General features: G+C 48.0%; 1 protein-coding gene across 2 annotated transcripts in view; it reads left to right on the forward strand.

The window, feature by feature from the left end:
* PTPRE (protein tyrosine phosphatase receptor type E) overlaps positions 1 to 25,883 on the forward strand; it is a 939,227-nt gene that overhangs the window by 906,321 nt on the left and 7,023 nt on the right. For both annotated transcript variants that reach the window (XM_069239717.1, XM_069239718.1), the window contains one exon: positions 1,253 to 1,388. In XM_069239717.1, coding sequence (XP_069095818.1) covers positions 1,253 to 1,388 — 136 coding nt within the window. The remainder of the gene's footprint in view (positions 1 to 1,252; positions 1,389 to 25,883) is intronic.

Below are 25,883 nucleotides of genomic sequence, written 5' to 3' on the forward strand. Positions count from 1 at the left end.
GTATACTCAGCAGTAATTAATTTGTAAATAAAAAGGTACCGGTGCTCAGAGCTCTCCTCTGAAACACGCGGCTGCTGCAGTTAAATGTGCGAGCACAGAATACTGAGGCAGCGTAATCCTGGAGCCATCTCGGACCCCTTAATCCATTTATAGACACTCCCTGCCCCTTCAGCTCACTCTTGCAGCTTTCTACTTTCTCCCATTGTGACGCGTTTTCGTTTGTCTCTTCCTCTGTCTTTCCCAAATGTGTATTTTGCTCGCAGCAAATGGTTGAGGCAGTAGAATAAGTGCCGGCCGTCAAAAATAAGTGCCGGTGCTCAGCACCGGAAACAACGAACACAAATTAAGCACTGATACTCAGGTGCTGCGGGTTCGCAGACCCAACTGTGAAAAATATAATCTCGTTTGACAAAGGATGATTTTTACCGTTCCTCCTGTGCAGGGTCTGCAGACCTGGGAATGCTTGCTGGACCTACGCATTCTGGGCGGCTATTCACACCAGAAACATTTTTGTTGCCATTAGAATTACAAATCTCCTAGCTTGCCTCACAGAAACACGTTTCTTGGGTCAGTGAGGTAGATTGTACTGCATCATCAAACACAAATGCACAAAAACAAATGTGTTAAGGGTAAACTTTGGTTTCTTTTTTTTGCATTTCTCATTCATCATTAACATATGTTTAAATAACCTCGAAACATTTCTGAAAACGAATAAAGGGAAGTTATTGATACAACTTTCATTTGAAAATTCACTGAATTTGCCATTTAGGATTAGGTACACAAATATAACTCGCCCCCGTGCACTAGTAATGGCCTCACACGTCACAGGTTACATAAGGAAACATTATTTTAGAAGGAGCTTCATTGTTTACGTCTAAAATCTAAAGCAAAACATTTGAATTTCAACCATTACACACACATTACCCCAACCACTGCTCAGGATCTCATGAATTGCATCACATAGCTTTATCACTAACATTGTTGATGACACCACAAATGCACATAGTTACCGTCCCTCTCTTATAGTGAATCTTGAGTATCCTGTAGAAGAAGACACACGATGTGCTTGCAGATGTGAACATGGAGAAATTAATGGCCGGTTGTTATGCTAAACTGAGGGCAGTACTCTCTTGTACCTTCCTCTACTAGTTATTGTAAACCGAATGAAGAGATGTGTTTTATTCGCCATCCTTTAGGCTAATGGTATTAGAATAAAGGCCATTTTTTGATAACTGTCACCTTTTTATTTTAGTGCTGGGGCTGGAAGAACAGGAACTTTCATTGCACTGAGTAATATTCTTGAGCGAGTGAAAGCCGAGGGGCTACTGGACGTGTTCCAAACGGTGAAGAGTTTACGCATGCAGAGGCCACACATGGTGCAAACGCTGGTACGATTAAACAAAATAGTAATTTCCTGCTTAAAGGTCATTGTTCCAATTAGAACTGTGGTTTTAGTGCAGCCCTGGAAAAGTGAAAAATATGCATTTACTTTTGAATTAATGGAATAAAGAGGGGTCATTTTATACTATTTAATGAACTGCGGGAAGACTTTAATGGCCAGGCTAAGTCCTGCTATTATCAGAGATACTGATTAAGTAATATGTAGTGTCTGACCTGCAGGGCATCATTACATTATGAAATATCCATTTGTAGTTTCGTAATTTGATGCAAATTACTACATGCCAGTTGGAACCCAGCGACCTTACAATAATAACATGAAGGGAGAAATGTAGTCTGATAAAAGACAATTTCTTTTGACTGTTAATTTTTAGAACATTTGTTACATTACTCCAGTAGAGGTAAGTGACCCTACTGATTTATAAAAAACGCGATTGTCTGATGCCACGGTATTGCTGTCATGTGAGTAAACAAATTCGAATTGGTGAATGTTGGGATAAGGTGTTAAGGTATTGTTGTCTGCTGTGAGTGAAGTTTTTTCTTATTCGTGGAAGACTACTCATCAGCAAGAAGTAAGCAGATGAGTTTAGTAGGTCCATTCTCTTTTTATAAAAATTCTGTATGACATAAAAAACAGGTTTGCAACTCTATTGTTATCGATCAAATTCATTATATCATTATTCCTCTCAACTTTTCTAAAATATTGCTTCACATATGGTCAATAATGTTATTCTGTTCAAAGTTCTCAGCTGTTTTTTTTTTTTTTTTTTTTTTTTTTTTTTTTTACGAAAGTGGTTATCTAGTCATTCTTACTGAAGGCTGGGTTAGCAGGCGTTAACGGGAAAGTGAGATGTAAGAAGCTTTATTAGAATTTGTATTGCCCATTTTAAAAAGCAGTGGAATAGCTACTGAGTCTCCTCTTGCGTGACTCAACACTGTGATCAGTCAGCTTGTGCATATAAATAGGGGGCTGTATACACTGTTTGCCCATGTTTACGCCTGTAAGGAGGCTCTGAGTGGTCCTGTCTCGCCCCACTGAGAACTCGTGACCTTCAGAGGACTTGTTTTGGTTAAATGTGGGGAGCCTGAGAGTAAAGTGTGCAGATCTTTGAACGGAAAGATGAAGGAGAGGAGTAGACACATCCAGGCAAGTTATGCACTACATGCCTGCCCAATGCATATTACTGTCAAACCTTCTTGTCTTGTGCTAGATCCTCTTCAGTTTGTACAAGGCCTCATATGCTGAGACTTATTACACGCTCATCCACTAAGACTTTTAAAAAGTCCCTTACACCCATCTTTCTGCTCACCTGCTAAGTTCTTGAAAATGTCCTTGGAGTCACCTTCTCAAATACAGGCATGGTTTGACAGAGCACTAATGCCCTTTCCACTTTCCTGACCAACACTAAAAAGGTCCTTTAGTCCAATCTTTATAGCAGTTGGTTCTGTATCATAACATGTCTTCTGTCTCCACCCAAGACGTTTTAAAGAATCTGCAGCCACCATCTTCTAGCTTGACCTCCCCGTTATTGAAAGGGCCTCTAGCCCTATCCATCTATTTACGACCTGTGCTGTAATACATCGTGGATTTATATTTTCAATTTAAGCCCTGTTTTGAAATCATTTCGATTCCTATTTCCTTACATCTCACAAAGTGTTCCAAAGGGACTAAAACCATTGTCTCCCTTTTGCTCCGCTGCATATATAGCACTTATGGATTGTATGCATGAGAAATATGCATTTTATGCAACTCTACAGTTATGTGAATCTGCATTTCCATTCATAGTTTTGGAGCACTGACCCACGGCTAGTATAATCAATTTGCACAATTGCAGTTTTCAACAGTTTCAACAGTTTACATATGCTATGTTTTATGGAATTGTTGTGAGTATGCCCCTTTGCCAAAACACCTGAACTCTGGGTACACGTTAAACATAGGCTGATATTTCCAAATAACAATTCATATAACACATATCTGATATAACACATACATTCCCATAAATCTAAAAAAACACTATTATTCCTCAATTGCGGCGAGTAGTGCAACCAGAACTTCTGTATATACTGCTTTTGTCTGCACACATGTTGTCACAGATGACATCACAAATTACATCTTCATTGATAATTCTGATGTCATCGAATATCAACTTCATTATTTACATCACTTAAGCTGGGCAAATACATTGCAGTTCACAACATATTGTGCTAAGCCTTCAGCCATTTTCCTTAGCCATGGTAGTTGAGGGCATGCCCTCCTTACACAGTAATAATGAATAGTACAAGAAGGAAAATTGGAATAAGTTCTATTTAAAACCAGCATATGCAACTCGTTTTATACCTTTTTCGTATTTACAGTACTGGGGACACAATTCAATTTGGAGCTTTACATTAAAAAAAGAAGTATTGAACAGGTACAGGGGTAAATAAATAGATTTTTAAAGGCCGAAATAATACTATTGTGGGTCACTTCTTACCGTTTTCTTTGATTGTCAGGACCAATTTGCCATTTTAGTCTTTGTTGCAGATGGCCTAGTGGCACTCATTGCTAAGTATGCCATATTTTTCGGCTGTAATTAGGCCTCATATGTTCACGAGGAATGTCGGTGACATTTCTCCTGCTACGTCTGATCTGGGGCAGGGCCTGAGGTGCCTGGGGCGAAGGAAATGCCCACCCTCCTGGTTGAGCGGGCACAGGAAACACGCTGAGGGGATGCTGGGAGGGCGGTGCTGGTACAGGGGTGGCGGCTGTACTGGTAGTTGGGGTGGCCACAGAGGTGTCCTCCACCGCCAGGGAGCTTCCATCGGAGGAGGAGTCGCTGTCGGGACTGTCCCCCCCTTTGTCCGTCATGGTGCTCCCCTCGCCCTCCGTCCCACTGGTGCCCTCACCGTCGGTGGATTCGGACTCACAGGGAACAGCCCTATGCACTAGGCCATGCACTACCAGTTACAATGCTAGTCACCAGGCCATGGGGTAGAATGTCTATCGCCATTAGCTGCACACCTGAAACCCACAGGACCCTGCCCAGTAGAAGATGCCCACTAACATAATTGAGGTTGGAGTGCATTTGAGCTTGCCCATCATGGAACCTACTCTGCCATGTTCGCCGCAGCCCACGTCCCACACACCAAGGTAACACCTTAATGCGCGCAACTTAATGATTCTGAATCTGTACTCACCCCCTTGTGGCTGCTGTGATGCCTTCAAGCGCCCATCCAACTCCGGATAGGCCACCGCCAGAATGCAGAACTTCAGGGGGGTCAGGGTACGACGGGCACCCCTTCCTCATTGGGAGGCCAGCCCCAGCTGGGCCTCCGCCGTCTTCCTTGCCCAGCGGCGCAGGTCCTCCCACTGTTTGTGGCAGTGGGTGCTCCGCGAACACGCCAAATACCCTTTTTCTGGCGGGCACTGACCTGCAGAAAAAGATACAGCAGAAAAGGTATTATACATACTGTCCGGACTGTTATACTCATGGCCCAACATATCCTTTCCATCCCCTTACGCACATACATTGACCACCATACATGCAGCACTCTGCCCAGGACCCCTCAGCCCCCCCACTACACAAGGCTTACACACACACAGCACTCCATACATTCATGCCACGCATCATGCTCACAGTGTACTCACCTGTTGGTCTGGAGGACCATAAAGAAAACGGTTCTGGGGTAGGACCCCATCCACCAGTCTCTCCAACTTCTCCGAAGTGAAGGCAGGTGCCCTTTCCCCAGACACTCGGGCCATGGTCGCTTCCAGACACAGGTCACAGCAGCGCTTACAGTGTAGGTCCTCTCCTGTTGAAGGTCAGGTAGCAAGTGAGTGAACAGATAGAAAATGGCGGTCACTGCCGGTGTACATCAGCATTGGCTCCTGGAACCCGTAGGCCCTAATGATAACCAATGCGGTGTTGCACGGCGGTCATCGACCGCCTCCCGCAACAGCGCACAACGCTAGCAGAATTACCTCATTTCCACTTGTCCCTCCTCACCGGTCAGGCGGCCGCCATTTCAGGGGGGCACAGGCCATGGCACCTAACTGCGTCACAGCAGACATAGGCATATCAACAAACCTACACGTTCACATACTGTTTCTGTAAAAAAAGAAAAGCATATTAATCTGAGTATATGTTTGAATATGACCATCTCCTCACCGTTTTTCACCCTAGAGTTCAACCGCTGAGGATGAATAGGAGATGGAGACATACTTCCGTGAACAGACCCCTGGTGGACCTGGCAACAATGGAGGCCAGGCACATAATCCTAACCTCCAGACTTGATAGGGCCACAATCCAAGAGCTGTATGCCCAATTGGAGCCAGACCTGATTTCTGCTATCTGCCACCCCACAGGTATCCCCCCTCTAGTACAGGTCCTGTCAGTGCTCCATTTCTTGACAAGTGGTTCCTTCCAAGCGATAGTGTCCATGGCATCAGGGATGTCACAGCCTATGTTCTCAAACGTGCTGACCAGAGTGTTGTCTGCCTTGATGAAACACATGCGCAGCTACATCGTATTCCCCCAGGTGTTCAGAAATCGAAAGAGCTTTCACTCTCTGAATGTGCAGATGGTGTGTTTGGCGGACCAGTACATCTCCCATATGAATGCAAAGTATCCTGGATCTGTGCATGATGCCTTTATCTTGAGGAATAGCAGCATCCCATATGTGATGTCTCAACTCCAGAGGCACCAGGTGCAGCTAATAGGTGAGCCCATGTTCCCCACCCAGAGTATGTTGGTATATGGGTGTGGGTTTAGACCTAGGGGTGAGTGTCTGGCTAACAGGTATCCCTAGATATTTGCAGGTGACTCTAGTTACCCCAACCTTTCCTGGCTACTATCCCCAGTGAGGAATGCCAGGACAAGTGCAGAGGAACGTTACAATGAGGCACATGGATGAACAAGGAGGATCCTTGAGCACACCTTTGACCTCCTGAAGGCCAGTTTCTGGTGCCTTCATCTGACAGGAGGATCCCTGTACTACTCACCCAGATCATCGTTGCATGTTGCACAACCTGGCCTTGAGACGCCAGGTGCCTTTTCTGCAGGAGGATGAGGCTGGAGATGGTCGTGTGGCAGCGGTGGAGCCTGTGGACAGTGACAAAGAGGAGGAAGAGGATGTGGACAACAGAACTACTATAATTCAACAGTACTTCCAGTGACACACAGGTAAGACACTGTAACTTCACCTTCCATTGCAGTTTTGTGTTGGACATTGTACATGGCAGATTGATTTTTCAAATTCTATGGACACTTACTGTACCCTTTGGCATTTCTATTTTCAGATATCTGTGCCCCACTCTGGCTCCTGGTGTGTTTAATGCTGCCCACTACAGATCATACCTATGTATATGTCACTGCATTTGAATTGCAATGTTTACAGCTTGTTTAACTAATACATTTTTCAATCTGTGAGAAAACAGGGCTGATTGCAGAGGCCCCATAACTTTTTGCCCCCATTTTCCTCTTTTTGCTGGTGTTTTCCTGACTTTGATAGTGCCCTGGGTACTGCTAACCAGTCCCAGGGCCTGTGCTCTGTGTAAAATGGATATGCAAATTAGGCTAATTATAATTGGCTAAGTTAACCTACCTATAAGTCCCTAGTATATGGTAGGGCATGTAGGTTTAGGGACCACAGCATAGGTGGTGCACACCTAGGTGCACTGCTGAGGTGCCCAGTGTCATTTTAAAAGCAAGCCTGCCTTGCTGGCTGCTTTTAAATTAAAGTTATATGCAAATTCGACTTTGGAATTAAAAGTACTTCCAAAGTCTTAAACTACCTTATTTTTACATATAAGTCACCCCTAAGGTGTGCCCTATGTGCCCCTAGGGCTGGGTGCCATGTAACTATAAGCAGGGACTTTATAAAAATAGATTTATAAGCCCTGGTGAGGTAAAAACAGCCAAATTCGTTTTTCCGTCATTGAAGTAAATGGCCTTCATAGGCTAGAATGGGCAGACTTTATTTTAAATTTTAAAGTCTCCTTAAATGTTGCATACCAAGAATTTGGTATCAAATTAATTGTTGTAATAAATCCTACAACTTCCAGTGGTTGGATTTAATATAACTAGTTCAGGTAAAAAGTTTAGACTTTACCTAAAAAGTTGCCAATTTCAGCTCTGCATTGTTTTTGCTGCTGTGCTCTGATTGGCCAGCCTGCAGCAGCTTCTGCCAGGCTGCCTTGATGAGGTGTGAAGTGGCCAGGCTTCACACAAAGGAATGTGCTTGGGGGAGAGAATCTCCCCTCAGCAGATGGTGAGGCAGGAAGGGGGAGGGCTGCCAAACTGGTCTTCAAAGGCAGAGAAGGACATTTGCAGCACCCAGCAACACCCCCACATCCTGCAACCCAAGACAGCTAGGTGCCCCCTTGATTAGATTAGGAGAGGGCAGGAGAGGGGTGTGTTTATGATTTTTAGCCACACCAGTGGGTGGGCTCAGCCAGATGTAACCTCCAAAAATCAGATTCATCCATGTTGGATTTTTAGAGACTGTTGCCTTCTGGGATGGATTTTTGCCACACTTCCCAGGAAGTGGTCATCACAGGGGGACGACCCTGTCCCTGATTGGAGAACCAGGGCCCCCCTGCTTTTCACCCAGGAGCAAGGATAAAACTGGCAGACCTGCACCCACACCTCAGATCCCCTCCAGAATTCAACAAGAAAGGAACTAAAGAAGAAGAAGGACTGCCCTGCTGGACCCCTGGCCTGCACCTGGACCCTGCACTCAGAAGGACTGCACCAGCTGCACACTTGGGCTTCACCACAAGAAGGACTTTGCCTGGCTTCAACTGGTTCAAGGAGGGACTTCCTGTTTGCTACAGGTGAAAAATTGCTAAACCAGAGTCCCCTGCACCAACTCCTGAAGAAAGCGACCAGCTGACCACTGTCCAGTGGCCAAAAAGGAGTTTGCGCCAGGTGCATTCTGGGAGTTGAAGTCCGCACCCCCCAAGGACCATCACAGAACTTCTGGACCCTTGGGGTGAGCTGTGGACCCCAAAAGAACCTTAAAAGAACATCTGGGTGAAGCCCCAGAAGTTTGGAAAAGATTTGAGAATTTTTGGAAAAAAGCTCCAGAGAGGGACCGACCCGCCGCGGAAATTCTAGCCGGCTTGCCTCAACCGCGACCCGGCCTGACTTTCGTGGTTCGTCCCGGTAAAGAAAAACATCCAAAAAAGAGACTAAGGCCCTCATTACGACCCTGGCGGTATAGAACCGCCAGGGCCGCGGGACGCAGTGGCACCGCCGACAGGCCGGCGGTGCCCCGCGGGGCATTCTGACCGCGGCGGCTTAGCCGCGGTCAGTAAAGGGAAACCGGCGGTCTGCGCCGGCTTGGGGATTCCGACTCCCCCTCCCGCCATCCAGTTCCTGGCGGTTCTCCCGCCGGGAACCGGATGGCGGGAGGGGGAGTCGCGGGGCCCCTGGGGGCCCCTGCAGTGCCCATGCCAATGGCATGGGCACTGCAGGGGCCCCCATAAGAGGGCCCCTACAAGTATTTCACTGTCTGCTTGGCAGACAGTGAAATACGCGACGGGTGCAAATGCACCCGTCGCACCTTCCCACTCCGCCGGCTCGATTACAAGCCGGCATCCTCGTGGGAAGGTCGTTTTCCCCTGGGCTGGCGGGCGGCCGCCCGCCAGCCCAGGGGAAAACTTGAAATACCCGCCGCGGTCTTTTGACCGCGGCGCGGTATTTTGGAGGGCGGAATTCTGGCGGGCGGCCTCCGCCGCCCGCCAGAATCAGAATGAGGGCCTAAGTCCGAACGTAAAAAGTTGACCGGGACCTCCCAGCCATCGTATCCGAGAAGGGCTCCATGGACGTCGGATCAAGATCCAGGTTTACCCCGGTCGAAGGATTTTCATCTCGAAAAAACGACTAAGTCCGAAGGTAAACGTCTCCACCGAGGAAACCCACATCGCGTATCCAGACAAGGGCTCCAGGAGGTCGGATTCAACTGGCAGGTTCGTCCCGGTGAAGAAAAACTTCAAAATAAAGACTAAGGGGGTTATTCTAACTTTGGAGGAGGTGTTAATCCGTCCCAAAAGTGACGGAAAAGTGACGGATTTACCACCAGCCGTATTACGAGTCCATTATATCCTATGGAACTCGTAATACGGCTGGTGGTATATCCGTCACTTTACCGTCACTTTTGGGACGGATTAACACTCCTCCAAAGTTAGAATAACCCCCTAAGTCAGAAGGTAACTTTTTAACCGAGGCCTCCCGCGACCTGTAGCCGAGCAGGGCTCCATCGCGGTCGGCCTGAAAGTTTGACTTTGCCCCGGTCGAGGTGCAACCAGATGACCCGATTGGCGCTTTTTGTTTCTAAGCGCTAGAAAAGTAATAATTCTTTAAAAATTCATATCTCCGGTTCCCCTGAACCGATTTTAATCGTTTTTGTGTCATTTTAAAGATAAAAATATAAACTATTTTTATAAATTGGTTTTGGATTTTTGAACTGTTTCCTGTGTTTTATTTAATTACTGTTTTGTGATATTTGAATGCTTTACACTTTGTCTCCTAAGTTAAGCCTTGACGCTCGTTGCCAAGCTACCAAGGGTTGAGCTGGGATTAATTTACTGAGACCTAACTGTACCTATGTGGAGGTTAGTGGCTTGTTGCTAGGCGTAGGTACCTACCTGCCCTACCAATAACCCATTTTCCAACATAATTGGTGGCAGCGACGGGATCCTGTACTTGTGTTCAATATCACGTTACAGTTTTAGGTAAAATAAATTAAAAATCCTTTAAATTGTCCTAGTGCAAAAATTGTTTTTAATTTTTAATTTGGATTAATTTCAATTATTGAATTTTTGTAATTTTTCTAAATTCTTGTTTCCAATTTTTGCAAAAAGTTTTTGTTGACACAAAACTAGGGAACCATGGAGCTTGATCTGGCTAGCCTACCCACACTGACAGTAGTCCAGCTTAGGGGGTTGTGTATTAAAAGAGGGTTGCCTGCAACCACTGATCTCAGGAAGCAAATCCTGATCACATCCCTGACAGCATGGGCTGAGGCCCAAGAGATAGAGTCAGAAGAAGCTCCAGAGGAGGGAGAAAGAAGGGAGGATGCAAGCTCTAACCACTCAGGGGAGGGAAGGCATCTGAGCCTAAGTGAGGATGAGGAAGAACGGTCCTCAGTAAATACAGTCACTAGGGGCAGACCAAAAGCTAGTGGTGGGAAGGGGGTCCTTTCAGGAGGAGAGAACCCATCCATCAGAGATAGAGAGCTGGAGGCCCAGCTAGCATACATAGCTTTGGAAGCAGAGAAGCTGGCCCTAGAAAAGAAAAAGTGGGCATACAAAGAGAAAAGAGATGGAAGCAGCGATAAAGAAGCTGAGGTGTCCATGGGTGGGGGAGTTTGCCCCAGATTACCCAAAGGGGTGGTTCCTGCCTATGTAGAGGGGGATGACATAGATAAGTGGCTGGGGGCCTTTGAGAGGGCACTCCAAATGAGAAGGGTTAGGCCTCAATACTGGGATTCCCTTTTGTGGGAGTTGGTCCCCAACTCAGGGAGGGATAGGCTTCTGACCTTAAGGGGGGAGGAGGCAGATTCATACCCTAGTATGAAGAGGTGCTTAGCCAAGAAGTTTGGTCTGACCCCAGAGCAATATAGAATGAAGTTCAGGGACACCCAGAAGGTCAGTACCCAGTCTTGGGTTGACTTTGTGGACATTTCACTAAAGGCACTAGAGGGCTGGATTATTGGTAACAAAGTAGATACTTATGAGGGGTTATACAATCTGATCATGAGAGAGCACATCTTGACCAATTGTATCCAAGAAAGGTTACGCCAGCATCTAGTGGACTCTAAGCAGACCAACCCTAGAGAGCTAGGGGAGGCAGCTGATGAGTGGTTGAGAACCAGGGTGGTTGTCAAGTCCCAGGGGGGAGACTCCAAGAAGGGGGGGACAGGTCCCCAAAAACCTAAGGAGGGAGGTGGTAAGCCCACCACAGAGACTCCCTCTGTACCCCAGAACCCTAAGAAGGAGGAGAGTAAATCCCACTCTGACCAGCAGAGACAGTTAGACCCAGGGTTAAAAAAGCTCTTGGACAGTAGGCAGCCTGTCCAAAGAAGGTGGTTAGCACTGGGCTGTCCAGTGTAGCCATAGAGGAGGATTCCTCAGATGATGAAGTCCTCCTAGCATTGAGCTGGGAGACAGGACCAGATGGTAAGCTGGTGATCCCTGAGGGTGGGAGTAGGCACTTCCACCACATTCAAGTGAATGGGATCCCTACCACTGGCCTGAGAGACACCTGTGCCAGTCACACTATAGTGAGTGACCGGTTAGTGACCCCAGACATGTATGTCCCAGGAAAGACAAAGAAAGTCAGGATAGCCACAGGGGAGGTCACCTCCAAACCTGTAGCCATAGTGCCCCTAGAGAGGGAGGGTATCCTTGACTGGATTAGGGTGGTAGTCAGTGCTGACCTTCCCCTAGATTGTATTCTGGGCAATGACCTCCCAGAGGTGAGTCTGGTCACAGATGGGGTGGTTGCCCAGGGCGCCCCCCCAACCCAAAGTCCTGGGGAGTCAGTCCCTACAGTTAGGAGACAGGGGTCCCCAAGAAAAGGAAAGAAGAAAAGGAAGGGTAGGCCACTCTTAAAGAGAGTTCCAGGGAGCCAAGGGCCTTCTGCCCCAGTAGGGGGGGAGCCCAGAGTTGGCACTGGTGAGGCCTCACCTGACCCCAAGGAAGTCCTGAGAAGTCAGGCAGCTGTCCAGATGCAAGGTGTTGCCCCTGCACTGACAGAAGGGAGAGTGGAAGGAGGGTGTCTGCCACAGGAGGTGGTAGCCCCCCACTCTAGACAGCAAGAGGGGTGCCAGGACCCCAAAGATGCCCCTAAAGCAGCTCAGCCACCTGTCAGTGGAGAGCTTAGGGTGTGGTTCTGGGTACTGACAGCTGTCAGTAGCCTCTGCTGGGTGCTAGCCTTCCAGACAGCACTGTACTTGGCCTGGGAGGCAGACCCCAGGGCCAATAGCAAAGTAGGCCCCCTGACCCTATTGGGCATGGTGGGGTTGCTCAAGTGTTGGGTGACCTCTTTGGGTAAGCTAGGTGTTGCCCTAGCAAAGTTTGGAATAGGGGAGGTGGGCACCTCACTACCCAAGTTGGCAGAGAGAAAGGAGGAAGACCCCCCTAGAGGAAAGTTTCAGTTTGAGTTGGGTCCTTTTACTGTTGGGATGGCTTCACTACCCATAGGGAGTGACCCTGACAGGAGGATATAAGGGAGAGAAGGTCCTGCAAAGGGACAGCCAGTTTTCTTCACTGTCTTCCTAGCCTAACAAGCCAGGAAGACTCTCCCAGGGTTGGGCTGAGTAACCTGGGCGTGTGGGCTGGGGGGGGGTTGTGTGAGAAAACAGGGCTGATTGCAGAGGCCCCATAACTTGTTGCCCCCATTTTCCTCTTTTTGCTGGTGTTTTCCTGACTTTGATAGTGCCCTGGGTACTGCTAACCAGTCCCAGGGCCTGTGCTCTGTGTAAAATGGATATGCAAATTAGGCTAATTATAATTGGCTGAGTTAACCTACCTATAAGTCCCTAGTATATGGTAGGGCATGTAGGTTTAGGGACCACAGCATAGGTGGTGCACACCTAGGTGCACTGCTGAGGTGCCCAGTGTCATTTTAAAAGCAAGCCTGCCTTGCTGGCTGCTTTTAAATTAAAGTTATATGCAAATTCGACTTTGGAATTAAAAGTACTTCCAAAGTCTTAAACTACCTTATGTTTACATATAAGTCACCCCTAAGGTGTGCCCTATGTGCCCCTAGGGCTGGGTGCCATGTAACTATAAGCAGGGACTTTATAAAAATAGATTTATAAGCCCTGGTGAGGTAAAAACAGCCAAATTCGTTTTTCCGTCATTGAAGTAAATGGCCTTCATAGGCTAGAATGGGCAGACTTTATTTTAAATTTTAAAGTCTCCTTAAATGTTGCATACCAAGAATTTGGTATCAAATTAATTGTTGTAATAAATCCTACAACTTCCAGTTGTTGGATTTAATATAACTAGTTCAGGTAAAAAGTTTAGACTTTACCTAAAAAGTTGCCAATTTCAGCTCTGCATTGTTTTTGCTGCTGTGCTCTGATTGGCCAGCCTGCAGCAGCTTCTGCCAGGCTGCCTTGATGAGGTGTGAAGTGGCCAGGCTTCACACAAAGGAATGTGCTTGGGGGAGAGAATCTCCCCTCAGCAGATGGTGAGGCAGGAAGGGGGAGGGCTGCCAAACTGGTCTTCAAAGGCAGAGAAGGACATTTGCAGCACCCAGCAACACCCCCACATCCTGCAACCCCAGACAGCTAGGTGCCCCCTTGATTAGATTAGGAGAGGGCAGGAGAGGGGTGTGTTTATGATTTTTAGCCACACCAGTGGGTGGGCTCAGCCAGATGTAACCTCCAAAAATCAGATTCATCCATGTTGGATTTTTAGAGACTGTTGCCTTCTGGGATGGATTTTTGCCACACTTCCCAGGAAGTGGTCATCACAGGGGGACGACCCTGTCCCTGATTGGAGAACCAGGGCCCCCCTGCTTTTCACCCAGGAGCAAGGATAAAACTGGCAGACCTGCACCCACACCTCAGATCCCCTCCAGAATTCAACAAGAAAGGAACTAAAGAAGAAGAAGGACTGCCCTGCTGGACCCCTGGCCTGCACCTGGACCCTGCACTCAGAAGGACTGCACCAGCTGCACACTTGGGCTTCACCACAAGAAGGACTTTGCCTGGCTTCAACTGGTTCAAGGAGGGACTCCCTGTTTGCTACATGTGAAAAATTGCTAAACCAGAGTCCCCTGCACCAACTCCTGAAGAAAGCGACCAGCTGACCACTGTCCAGTGGCCAAAAAGGAGTTTGCGCCAGGTGCATTCTGGGAGTTGAAGTCCGCACCCCCCAAGGACCATCACAGAACTTCTGGACCCTTGGGGTGAGCTGTGGACCCCAAAAGAACCTTAAAAGAACATCTGGGTGAAGCCCCAGAAGTTTGGAAAAGATTTGAGAATTTTTGGAAAAAAGCTCCAGAGAGGGACCGACCCGCCGCGGAAATTCTAGCCGGCTTGCCTCAACCGCGACCCGGCCTGACTTCGTGGTTCGTCCCGGTAAAGAAAAACATCCAAAAAAGAGACTAAGTCCGAACGTAAAAAGTTGACCGGGACCTCCCAGCCATCGTATCCGAGAAGGGCTCCATGGACGTCGGATCAAGATCCAGGTTTACCCCGGTCGAAGGATTTTCATCTCGAAAAAATGACTAAGACCGAAGGTAAAAGTCTCCACCGAGGAAACCCACATCGCGTATCCGGACAAGGGCTCCAGGAGGTCGGATTCAACTGGCAGGTTCCTCCCGGTGAAGAAAAACTTCAAAATAAAGACTAAGGCGGTCATTCTGACCCTGGCGGTCTTTGACCGCCAGGGCGGAGGACCGCGGGAGCACCGCCGACAGGCCGGCGGTGCTCCAATGGGGATTCCGACCGCGGCAGTAAAGCCGCGGTCGGACCGGCACCACTGGCGGGCTCCCGCCAGTGTACCGCCGCCCCATTGAATCCTCCACGGCGGCGCAGCTTGCTGCACCGCCGCGGGGATTCCGACCCCCCCTACCGCCATCCAGATCCCGGCGGTCCGACCGCCGGGATCCGGATGGCGGTAGGGGGGGTCGTGGGGCCCCTGGGGGCCCCTGCAGTGCCCATGCCACTGGCATGGGCATTGCAGGGGCCCCCGTAAGAGGGCCCCTACATGTATTTCACTGTCTGCTGCGCAGACAGTGAAATACGCGACGGGTGCAACTGCACCCGTCGCACAGCTTCCACTCCGCCGGCTCGATTCCGAGCCGGCTTCATCGTGGAAGCCTCTTTCCCGCTGGGCTGGCGGGCGGTCTGAAGGCGACCGCCCGCCAGCCCAGCGGGAAAGTCAGAATTACCGCCGCGGTCTTTCGACCGCGGAACGGTAATCTGACGGCGGGACTTTGGCGGGCGGCCTCCGCCGCCCGCCAAGGTCAGAATGAGGGCCTAAGTCAGAAGGTAACTTTTTAACCGAGGCCTCCCGCGACCTGTAGACGAGCAGGGCTCCATCGCGGTTGGCCTGAAAGTTTGACTTTGCCCCGGTCGAGGTGCAACCAGATGACCCGATTGGCACTTTTTGTTTCTAAGCGCTAGAAAAGTAATAATTCTTTAAAAATTCATATCTCCGGTTCCCCTGAACCGATTTCAATTGTTTTTGTGTCATTTTAAAGATAAAAATATAAACTATTTTTATAAATTGGTTTTGGATTTTTAAACTGTTTCCTGTGTTTTATTTAATTACTGTTTTGTGATATTTGAATGCTTTACACTTTGTCTCCTAAGTTAAGCCTTGACGCTCGTTGCCAAGCTACCAAGGGTTGAGCTGGGATTAATTTACTGAGACCTAACTGTACCTATGTGGAGGTTAGTGGCTTGTTGCTAGGCGTAGGTACCTACCTGCCCTACCAATAACCCATTTTCCAACACAATCAATTTACAGTCTCCATGCTTGTATTAGTTCCAAGGGTGATTATTTCTGTGATAATAAGTGTAAGGGGTATTGCAATGGGCTGGGTTGATGGTGGAGGAATGTCCAGGGTAAAGTTCCAGTCTATTGGTATCACAGGTGCATTGTCCAAGGGGGTATAGGAAGTGGAGCAATGGCAGTTTAAGGTGGACAGGGTGACAGAGTGGGACACAAGGGTGACACTCAGGGGAGTCTTATTTCCTGGGGGGGGGGGGTCTTGGCAATGTTCTCTGGCTTCTGCTTGGATAGCAGGGGCCTTTTGCATGGTGGTTCTCCTTCCGCAGGGGGTGGGGTGCTGGTGGCCTGTTGTTCCTGTGGCGGGGCCTCCTGTCCACTAGCATCAGCGGAGGTGGATGGCTGTTCTTCAGTGTGGCTAGTGTCGGGGGCCCGTTTGTGTGCCACTGCCTCCTTCATGGTGTTGGCCATGTCTGCCAGCACCCCTGCAATGGTGACAAAGGTGGTGTGGCTGTCCCTCAGGACCTCCCTGATCCCAGGTACTGTCCCTCCTGCAGCCGCTGGGTGCCTTGTGGAGAGTTGGTTCATTGGGCCTGTCCTCCCCCTGTCACACAGCAGTCCTCCCAGCTTCCCTGTTGTCCTGTGCCTCTGTCCCCTGAACTGTGTGCCCACTGCCACTGATCCCAGGTCCCTGATTGTCCTGTGTTTGTGGGGTTGCCTGGGGTCCCTGTAGTGGTTGACACACTGCTGATTGATGTGTCCTGGGGCCAGAGGGATGGGCCCGCTGGGTGGGTGGGTGCTGTGGTGGTGTTTCCTGAGGGGGGAGGCTCTGTGGTGGGATGGGACTGTGCCTGGGTAACCTACTGTCCAGAGGTCCCTGATGGGCCAGGTTGGTCATCGTGATCCAGGCGTGCAGAGCTGCTGTCATCACTGTGAGCCTCTTTTGAGGGGGGACTGGATGTTGCTGGCACCTCCTATCTGGTGACGTTGTGTGGGGGTCCTGTGGGCATGTAAATGCAGTGTTATTGTTTCTGCATGTGACATCTTGTGCATGGGTATGTTTCCCTCTATGGTTGTTATTACCAAGGCAGCTTTGGGTTGTGTGAGTTGTGATTTGGTTGGCTAAGTGATTGTCACTAGTGTGCATGCTGTGGTGATGGGTACCGATGCAGGTCTGTGATGGCGGTCCATGCATTGGTGTAGCATGTAGGGCTTGGCATTGGGATGGGTGGGTTGTGAACGTGGGGTATATGTGAGGTGGTGGAATGATGGGGGTGAGGGTAGGGTAGGAATTTGTGATCGCATGCAGGTGGGGGGATAAAGTAGTAAAGATTTGACTTACCAGAGTCCAGTCCTCCTGCTACTCCTCCCATGCCCTCAGGATGCATGATCGCCAAGACTTGCTCCTCCCATGTTGTTAATTGGAGATGGGGGTCCACCGCCAGTCCTCTGTAGTGCTATCTGGTGTCTTGCAACCATGGAATGCACCTTTCCCCGTAGGTCGTTCCACCTCTTCCTGATGTCATCCCTTGTTTTTGGGTGCTGCCCCACGGCGTTGACCCTGTCCACGACTCTCCGCCATAGCTTCATCTTCCTAGAAATGGATGTCTGCTGCACCTGTGATCCAAATAGCTGTGGCTCTACCCGGATGATTTCCTCCACCATGATCCTTAGCTCCTCCTCTCAGAACCTGGGGTGTCTTTGTGGTGCCAAGGGTGTAGTGTGAATGGTGTGTGTGAGGGTGTGTGGGATGATGTGTTGGGGTGTGTTCTGTGATCTGCGTGGATGGTGTATGGGTGATGGTGTTTTGTGGCTCTTATTCAGTGGGTGCTCCTAGCTTTTCTCTCTCTCGGTTTTCAATTTATTTTTTCATAAAGGGTTGTGGGTAGTGTGTGTGTGTGTTTTATAGTGGTGTGGGTGTGGTGTGTGTATGTGTGTCAGGTGTGTGTCGTTTGAATTGTATAATGTGGTGTCATTTTGTTAGTGTGTGTCTATTTTGAGCGCAGTGGTGTGTACCGCCAATGGTTTACCGCAGTTGAATGTCCGCCGTGGTGATTGGTGAGTCATGATGCAGTGAGCGTATTTCTGTTGCCGTAACAGTGTGGGTTTTGGTACCGCCATTTTATCACTGACCTTTCGGCTGGCGGACTTGTGTGTGTGTCTGTATAGTGGCGGATTTCTATGTGTGGGTCATAAAACGCGTAGCGGTATACCGCCGCGGTCGTGTTATGTTGGCGGCAGTCAGCATGGCGGTAAGCGGCACTTACCGCCAATGTCATAATGAGGGCCTAAGAATGAAAGGTTAGCGACTACATTTGCATATTGAAGAATCAGTTCAAGGATGTGCATGCGAACTGTGAACAACCAGACCCAGAATTCATATGCACGTTTAAGAACTGCAATTTTATTACCATACATGTGCATTTAGGAATCTGTTAAATGATCATTAATAAGAAGTGGTTCTCAAATGAACTTGTTTGTTTGAAAATCTCAAAGCTACTTTAAGTTTCCACTCAAAGTGCTCTATTCACAGTTGTCAGGAGTGCAGGTATGTGTCTCTCAGATTATTGTCCAGTGGTCCTTCAACACATCTTAATAATGGAAATTATCGATCATAAGAAAGTGAATCCCCAGGATCTGCATTTTCAACGCACATGGAGTACTACAGCATGATGATGTAGAAAGTGTTTGAGGCCAAACTGCCACACCCATGTTTTGCTTGGGTTTAGCATTTTTTCCCCCTGCTAGAAAGTGTCATGAAATTTTATATCCAGAGAGTACGCATCACACAGTGGACTCAATACCTGTTACGTGGCAAATATGGATGCCAGTACTGCTTTGATACAGCCACTTGCCTGACAGACCCTTTTCTGCCATCCATAGTCTTATGATAAGTTCCAGAGAAAGGAGTTGCTGCTGTGTTTCACGTCCATAGGGGCAGTTATTCGTTGTGGTGTAGTTTCAGGTGGGTGTTTGGGGTGCTACACCCCCCTAATAAATGTATTTTGTGATAAATAGTTGGGTACAGGTGCTTTCCGTCGGGTATCACCAGGAATTTTTACACACTCAGACAAAAACGCACACATTCTCTCAGTTTGGAAAAAACTGCAAAAATATTTATTTCACTTAGTACCCCTACCAATCTGCATTCCTCTTCCTTCCGCTGCCCCTTAAGTCCCTCTTGCGCATGCTGCTTGTCATATGATGTATTTTAAAATTATGTGCCGGCACAATTGTTGAGAAATCTGAAGTTCACCCCTCCAATCTTATTGACCAAGCTACGCCCCTGGTTGTTGGGCACAACAGCATTCCTGCTTTATGAGGTAAAATATCACTCATGAACTCAAATTCTAATCATTGTTTAAGTTTTTAACTTTTCAGTTTCCAGATCTTGGGCCAGATGTAGTAAGCTTTTTTTCTGTGGACAAACGGCCAGGTTTGCAGAATCTAGCCGTTTGCAAGCAGAAAAAAAGCATTTTGGGATGTAAAAATGCTATTTTGCCAAATAAGTTTGCAAGTCAGTATTAAGGAGTGTGTCAAGGACATCCCTTCCTAATAGTGAGTCACAGGGATAATGTTTTGTGACTGGGAATCGGAAAACATTCGCAGTTACCAGCAACTTCAAGTTGGCGGAAACCTATTCGCAAACTAGAAGGGGTATTTGGGGGTGCAAATATTTTTAAGAGTAGGCAGTGGTTCCATGGACCACTGCCTACTCTTAAAAATACGAAAAGAATGCTTTTAATTTTTTTGGTGTAATGCATCCCATTTTCTTTTACGGAAAACAAGCTGCATTACAAAAAGAACAAAAATCTTTATTTAAAAAATTCATCACAGACATGTTGGTCTTCGGACCACAGCATGCTGCCATCCCTGTGATTGTGGCCATTCACAGTAGATCACAAATTGTGACCTGCCTCATGAATATTGATGAGGGAGGTCCATTTACGACCCTCTGTGAATCCCTATCTGATAGAGACAACTAGCCGCAGATTCCTTATCTTAGAATTCTCCCCAAGCATCAGACTGGATCTAGAAATTTTTCCTCAGCAGTACCTCTGCACGTCGGTAGAGGACATTGAGGCCCATATTTATACTTTTTTAGCGTCGCGTTTGCGCCGTTTTTTGACGCACAATCGGCGCAAACGTACAATATACAATTGTATTTTGTAAGTTTGCGCCGATTTTGCGTAAAAAAAACGACGCAAATGCGGTGCTAAAAAAGTATAAATATGTGCCTGAGCGTCTCTGCAGCGACATGACGTCAGCGGAGTCCATATATTCCCTCCTAGGAGACACTGACATCAGTTTCTTCTTTTCCGTGCAGCAATGCGGATCCGGTGTATGGGAGTGCCTTGGGCCCTTTGACCTTTTCTACCCGACGTCGGGTATTTTGATTCCAATATTTTTCACAGTGCATAGTGTATATGCCTTCTGGGTTTAAACCCTGTAGATACTGTTCCTGACAGATGTCGGTCACAGATCCTCATTCTGTCTGTTTGCAGTGCCTGGGGTCCCATCATGACGCCAAAGACTGCGACGCCTGCCATTGTCTGAAGCCGAAGTCTTTGAGGGAGCGCCGTATGAAGCTCCTTGCTGTGCTGGCGGACAGGTCTTCGCACCAGCGTTGCAGTTTGTCTTCGTGGTCCCAAGAGCGCTCCACGAGTTGTTCTCGGATGGTTCCATCGACCTCAGTTGCACCCTTGACGCCTCCAGGTAAGTCCCAGGCGCCTGCACCCTCTTCAGCGTCTCCGCCTCTGCGTTCTCCTCCAGTGGAGTCCTCACCTGTGTTGACCCCATCTCTTCCACCGTTATTAAGCATCGGGTCAACCATGGACCAAATGCGACGTTATTATGCGTGCCTACGTTCTATCTTTGGTGCTACCCCTCCCTCTGGAGCACCTTTGGGCCCTATGGAGGTGGTGAGTGTTTTGGCAGGGTCTTCACTGGCAGTTTCCACCTCGGTGCCTGCTCACACTCTTGAATCCGACTCCAGCGTCGTATTGGCATCGGTACACAGCCTCATATGGCCTCCGTCTCCTTCGCCTGATCCTCTTGTCCCGACGCCCCCCACACGGCACAGTTGGACTCGTTGACTCTGTTTCACGTGCCTATATTGATATCTCCAGAATCGGATGACACCACTTCCGAGGAAGCTTCCCCCACTCAGCATCGGTCGACGTCAACACCGACACTGGGAGCGGCGGCAGGGACTTTACATGATTCTGTGCAGGGCCAACTTGCTGACACCCTTACACTTTCTCATGCTCCCCTTCTGGGGCCCATTCCAGGTTCATCCTAGGATTGGGTGCTTGATTTGGGACATGCTAGTAGTTTGGACTCCTCCCCAGTGTCTAGCCTCCACTGCATTCACCAATGTCTTGAAACGGGTGTCTAATGTTTTGGACTTGCATCTTCCTTCGGTGCAATTGTCTGTTAATCCATTGTTGGCTTTTCACCCGGATCAGTCTGACACAGAACCAGTTCTGTCTTTTTGCAAAGCTCTTTGCAGCATTCTTCTAGGTGTCTGGACTCAGCATGTTTCTGGTCCTTTGGTGGATCATTCTGTTTCACACTAGCATTGCCTGGCACAGACAGACCCCTTGTGTCTTCGCCACCACCCTAACCCTCGGGGGTTTGTTACTCAAACTGCTTTGGCGTTCCTGGTCTGGAACAGGTTCCACCTACCCCACCACACAGAGACTTCTGGCAGTTGGAAGCTGCTGGCAGGCACATTTTTGTCTCTTCTAGTGCCGGTCTTTGTTCCATCAGCACACTTCCTGTGTGTTGGCCAGTTTTTCCCATGCTCTTTGGGACTCTGTGAAATAGTTACTACCATCGCTTTCTGATGATGTTCGCCCTGCTCTGACATCTTTGATCAGAGATGGTCAGCAGGCTGCTCGCCTTGCAGTTCGATCCGGTATGGATTCCTCCGATTCCACTGGATAGATCATGGCTGCTTCTGTTGCCATACGTCGTAGGGCTTGGTTAGCGGCTTCCAACTTCTCATCTCCGGTGCTGGACCGCCTCCTTGATATGCCATTTGATGGCACGACGCTTTTAGGGGCACATGCAGATTCTGCCTTGCGTCGTTTCCGTGATTCCCATGGTGGGGACTAGTGTCCTTCCTCTTCTAGCACCCATCCTCGCCTGTTGCGACTTTTTGTGTACTGTCATGTTCCTCTCTGGTGTGAGCATTCTCACCCCTTTGTTGTTGTGCTGGCTTTTGTTATGTTAGTTGGGTCGTTCAGACTCATGTTTTGGTTATGCTTTGGTCATCCCTGGTGGCTCTTTTTGTGCTTCCTTTGGCACGCACAGCTCTTTTCTATTCTGCTGCTCATTTCAGTGGAAGAGTGGTTCCGGAGCATGTCTTCTGCCTCAGCTGGTGCAGCCTCCTTTGTACAGGGGGTTCTTTCCGCAGCCATACCGGTATGGTTCTCTTTGTTTCTTGGTGAGTTGCAACTCTCCCTTTTGTTACCCTATGCGAGGTTTCGTCATGATTGTTGCGTCTCTACTTTTGAGATGGGCAGAGTCCCCTCTTCTCATTTGGCCTGCTTCCTGGAGGCCAGTCCGCCTTTGCTTGGTCCTTTTCTACCACTGTTCATGGGTTACTTTATGTTGTGCGTACCTGCCAGCATTGCCTCTCTTTTGTTTTACCATGTGCATTTTGCCATTCTTCTCTGTTGCTAAGAGATTAAGTTGGGCATTCGCTCTTTGGGCTTTTGGTGGTGGATGCTGTTTTACTATTTCTCTTGTTATATTCCCATATGGGCATTTATTGTTGTACTCCTTCTGGAGCCAATTATTGCCTAACTTTGGTAGGGCCTTTACCTCTGGATCCCTTCCTAGAAAGTTTTTTTTTTCCATTGTCTGCTTTTCCTCTGCTACTGGCCCATATTGTGGTTGTTGCAGGTTCCACTTCCTGTCTTTTCGAATCGGGGGCTATGGCTCGGCACGGTCTTCTGCCTCTGGCAAGCTCCCCAGGACATGGGTTCACTTCCCGCCACTGCTGTCAGGGGCTGCAGAAATTTGGTGGTCATTGCTGTTCAAGTGTTTTTTTCAGGTCCATTCCGCCCTCACTCAATGATTGTGCTTTTTGCCTTTTAAGGCACTGGCTCCCCGTCTCCACCAGGAGCTGTGGCTCAGGAGTCAAGTCTTGTGCCTTTGGTGTCTTTGACACCTATTGATTCCCTCCTATGCTATCAAGGTGCCTTTAGGTTGCCTTAAAAAAAAACATTTCTCTAGAGTTTTGCTTTTATACTGTAGTAGTGTACTGATACTGTACTCTTCACTATGGGGTTTTTCCCTCTGTCCACATCCTGAGCTGGGTCCTCCCCATGCTGTTGTACACGGATTCTTGCTTTCTTTTCCACAGGATGTTGTGGGGTCTTTTCTCGTCCTCCATCTTACTGAGACAGTGCAGTTCCTCTTGTTCGCCTTCACAGAGGTATCTTTTATTCTTGGTCTTCGTTCCTGGCGACGCTTTCTATTACCCCCACCCCACTTCCATAAGTGGGGTGTAGTGCTGCTTCCACTACTGGCTTCTGCAAAGTTTAGGACTTGCTTGGTGCCTTTTTAGTCCCTCACCTTCTTTGTTCAAAGTGACGGCCTGAGAGGTTTGATACCTTTTGGGTCCTGTTGTCATTATTCCTTCCATTGTTTGGTATTTCGCAGACCACATGAGTTGGTCCACTTCTAGGCATGCTTCTAGGGTTTCTTCCCTAGTGTTTTTTTGAATATTTCTTCATTATCACTTGCCATTACTCCTGTCGATCTCTCCAAGACTCTCTATCCTTCTTTATCTAGGACAGTTCTGTAGTTTTTTTTCTTCCTGCTGGTGTTCTTGATGCTTTGCATGTTTCCTATCTTTCTTCCTTGGCATAGGCCATGGTTGTCTTTCAATTTCTTTATCCGTCCTTTGGGACTGGCTCACTCTTTTTAGACTTCGGGACTGGCTCACTCTTTTTGGACTTTTGTCCTTTCACGGGTCTTGGATGCCGTATCTGCCTCCCTTCATATTCCTTACGGGGTGCCATTAATTGGTGTCTTTATCATTTAAAGGAGCTCTAGCTTGTTGGCTAAGCCCACTGTTTTGGTGTAGCAGGCTATCCCTTTCCATGGGTTCTCATCTCACCACTGCTCTTACATTTCAGTAGGCTCCTTCTGTTGTATTCTGTGCTTCTCATTGCTTATTCTGCCTCCAGGTTCCCTGTTAGCTAGTTTTCTGGCATCCATTTTTGCTCTGAGTTCATACTGGAATGACTGCTCCTTTTCCCTTGTCATTCCGGTTCCCCTTCAGTGCTATCTCTCTCTCGCTTTCCTCTTCTGTCATTACCCTGCCTTGTGTATGTTTATACCCTTTGCACTGTGCAAGGCCTTACTGGTCTTTCTCAATTCATTGTCCTTTTTGGACCGGGTGCCATTTCACTGCTCCGTCTGAGCCCACCATCCAGTCTTCATTCGCTTCTCTGACTGGAATACTAACTCCTTCTATCTGTGAGATTGTTGTATGTCACAGTCATGCTGGTCTTTCTACTTTGCCTCTTTTGCATGTTTTCTGTGTGTGTCTTTAATGGTGCCCCTTACGGGTCCCATTTCCTCCTCCTGTTCACAGTGTACCTCGGCTAAGGGGAGGGGGTTGCTGCCTAGCCTCCGGTGGAGGTTTTTCCTTCCCAGCCATGACTTATCTTTTCTCCGGGGAATTGCAGTTCCCTTGTGTCGTATACGTCACTTATGTTTTTCTCTCGCCCACTCTGTCTCGAGCCTGGTTTTTCTTCGGTGTTACCAGGTTGTTCTTGAGAGACTGCTGTGTTCCATTCGTGTCCCTCCACCATGGGTTGGGATTGCTTGGGTATCTTATTCTTAGATAAGGAATCTGCGGCTAGTTGTCTCCATCAGATGGACAAGTTACTTACCTTTGGTAACGCCTTATCTGGTAGAGACTCAGACTAGCCGCAGATTCCTAATCGACCCACCCTTCCTCCCCACTTGCGAACTGTGTACTCTTCAGCCTCGCTTACGGTGGTTTTTGGTGTTTGTTGCTCTTCTATGTCTCAAGACATCTCTTTTTCTTCTGGTTGGCATATACACTATTGGACTGTATTTCTATTCCATTTCCAATTTCTCTGTGGCTCCGCGTTATTCTGTGGCTTCAAGTCACTGAAGAAACTGACATCAGCGTGTCGGAGGAAGGAACATATGAACTCCGCTGATGTCGTGTCCAGGACCAACATCACTGCGGAGTCGCTTGACGCCTTCTACTGCCGAGCAGAGGTACTACTGAGGAAACATTTCCGGATCCAGTCTGACGCCTGGGGAGAATTCTAAGATAAGGAATCTGCGTCTAGCCTGTGTCTGTATTAGATAAGGCATTACCGAAGGTAAGTAACTTGTCCAACAGTGTTAAACACACTGGTGTACATCAGATTTTGTGATTTCCTAATAGTGAATAGCCAACATTCTCTATTAGGAAATCTCAAACCCGCATTTTTGTACATCTGGCCCCTAGTCTCTTGATTTTGTGAAGTAGCTTTTCAGTGTTGTTGTCTGCTCTGCGTAAATATACATGTATTCTTATTTTATATGCTGTCCAGCCAGAATCATGTAACTTTTTACTGTTCACTCTCCTGATCTCAAATTACATTTCTTCCTAGACATGTAACCCATTTTGCTCACTGTGTGCCCTGCAAACTCAATGTTTTGGCGCCACCTTCTGTGTGCCTTCACAATGTCTCTACCCGTACAGGGCAGACAAGACACCTGATATGTGTATTTATCTACTGTATAGACGAGATCAGTGCTTAATTCTTAAGTTTCCATGTCCAAAGCTCTATTGAGAAGCCTGCGCCCTTTGCTGTTATATCTCAGCGCCAAATACCGAGGCTGCGTTTTCTTCAACTGCATGCCTCTTTAATCTACTACCAGACACTCCCTGTCTCCTCGTTTTGCTCTTGCAGATTCCTGCTTCCCTCCTTAGCAACAGTTTCTCTGTCTGACTTTTTGTCCTCTGTCTTTTCACTTTATATGATTT

The sequence above is a fragment of the Pleurodeles waltl genome, chromosome 6 (genome assembly GCF_031143425.1).
Source record: "Pleurodeles waltl isolate 20211129_DDA chromosome 6, aPleWal1.hap1.20221129, whole genome shotgun sequence".
Classification (NCBI taxonomy): Eukaryota; Metazoa; Chordata; class Amphibia; order Caudata; family Salamandridae; genus Pleurodeles; species Pleurodeles waltl.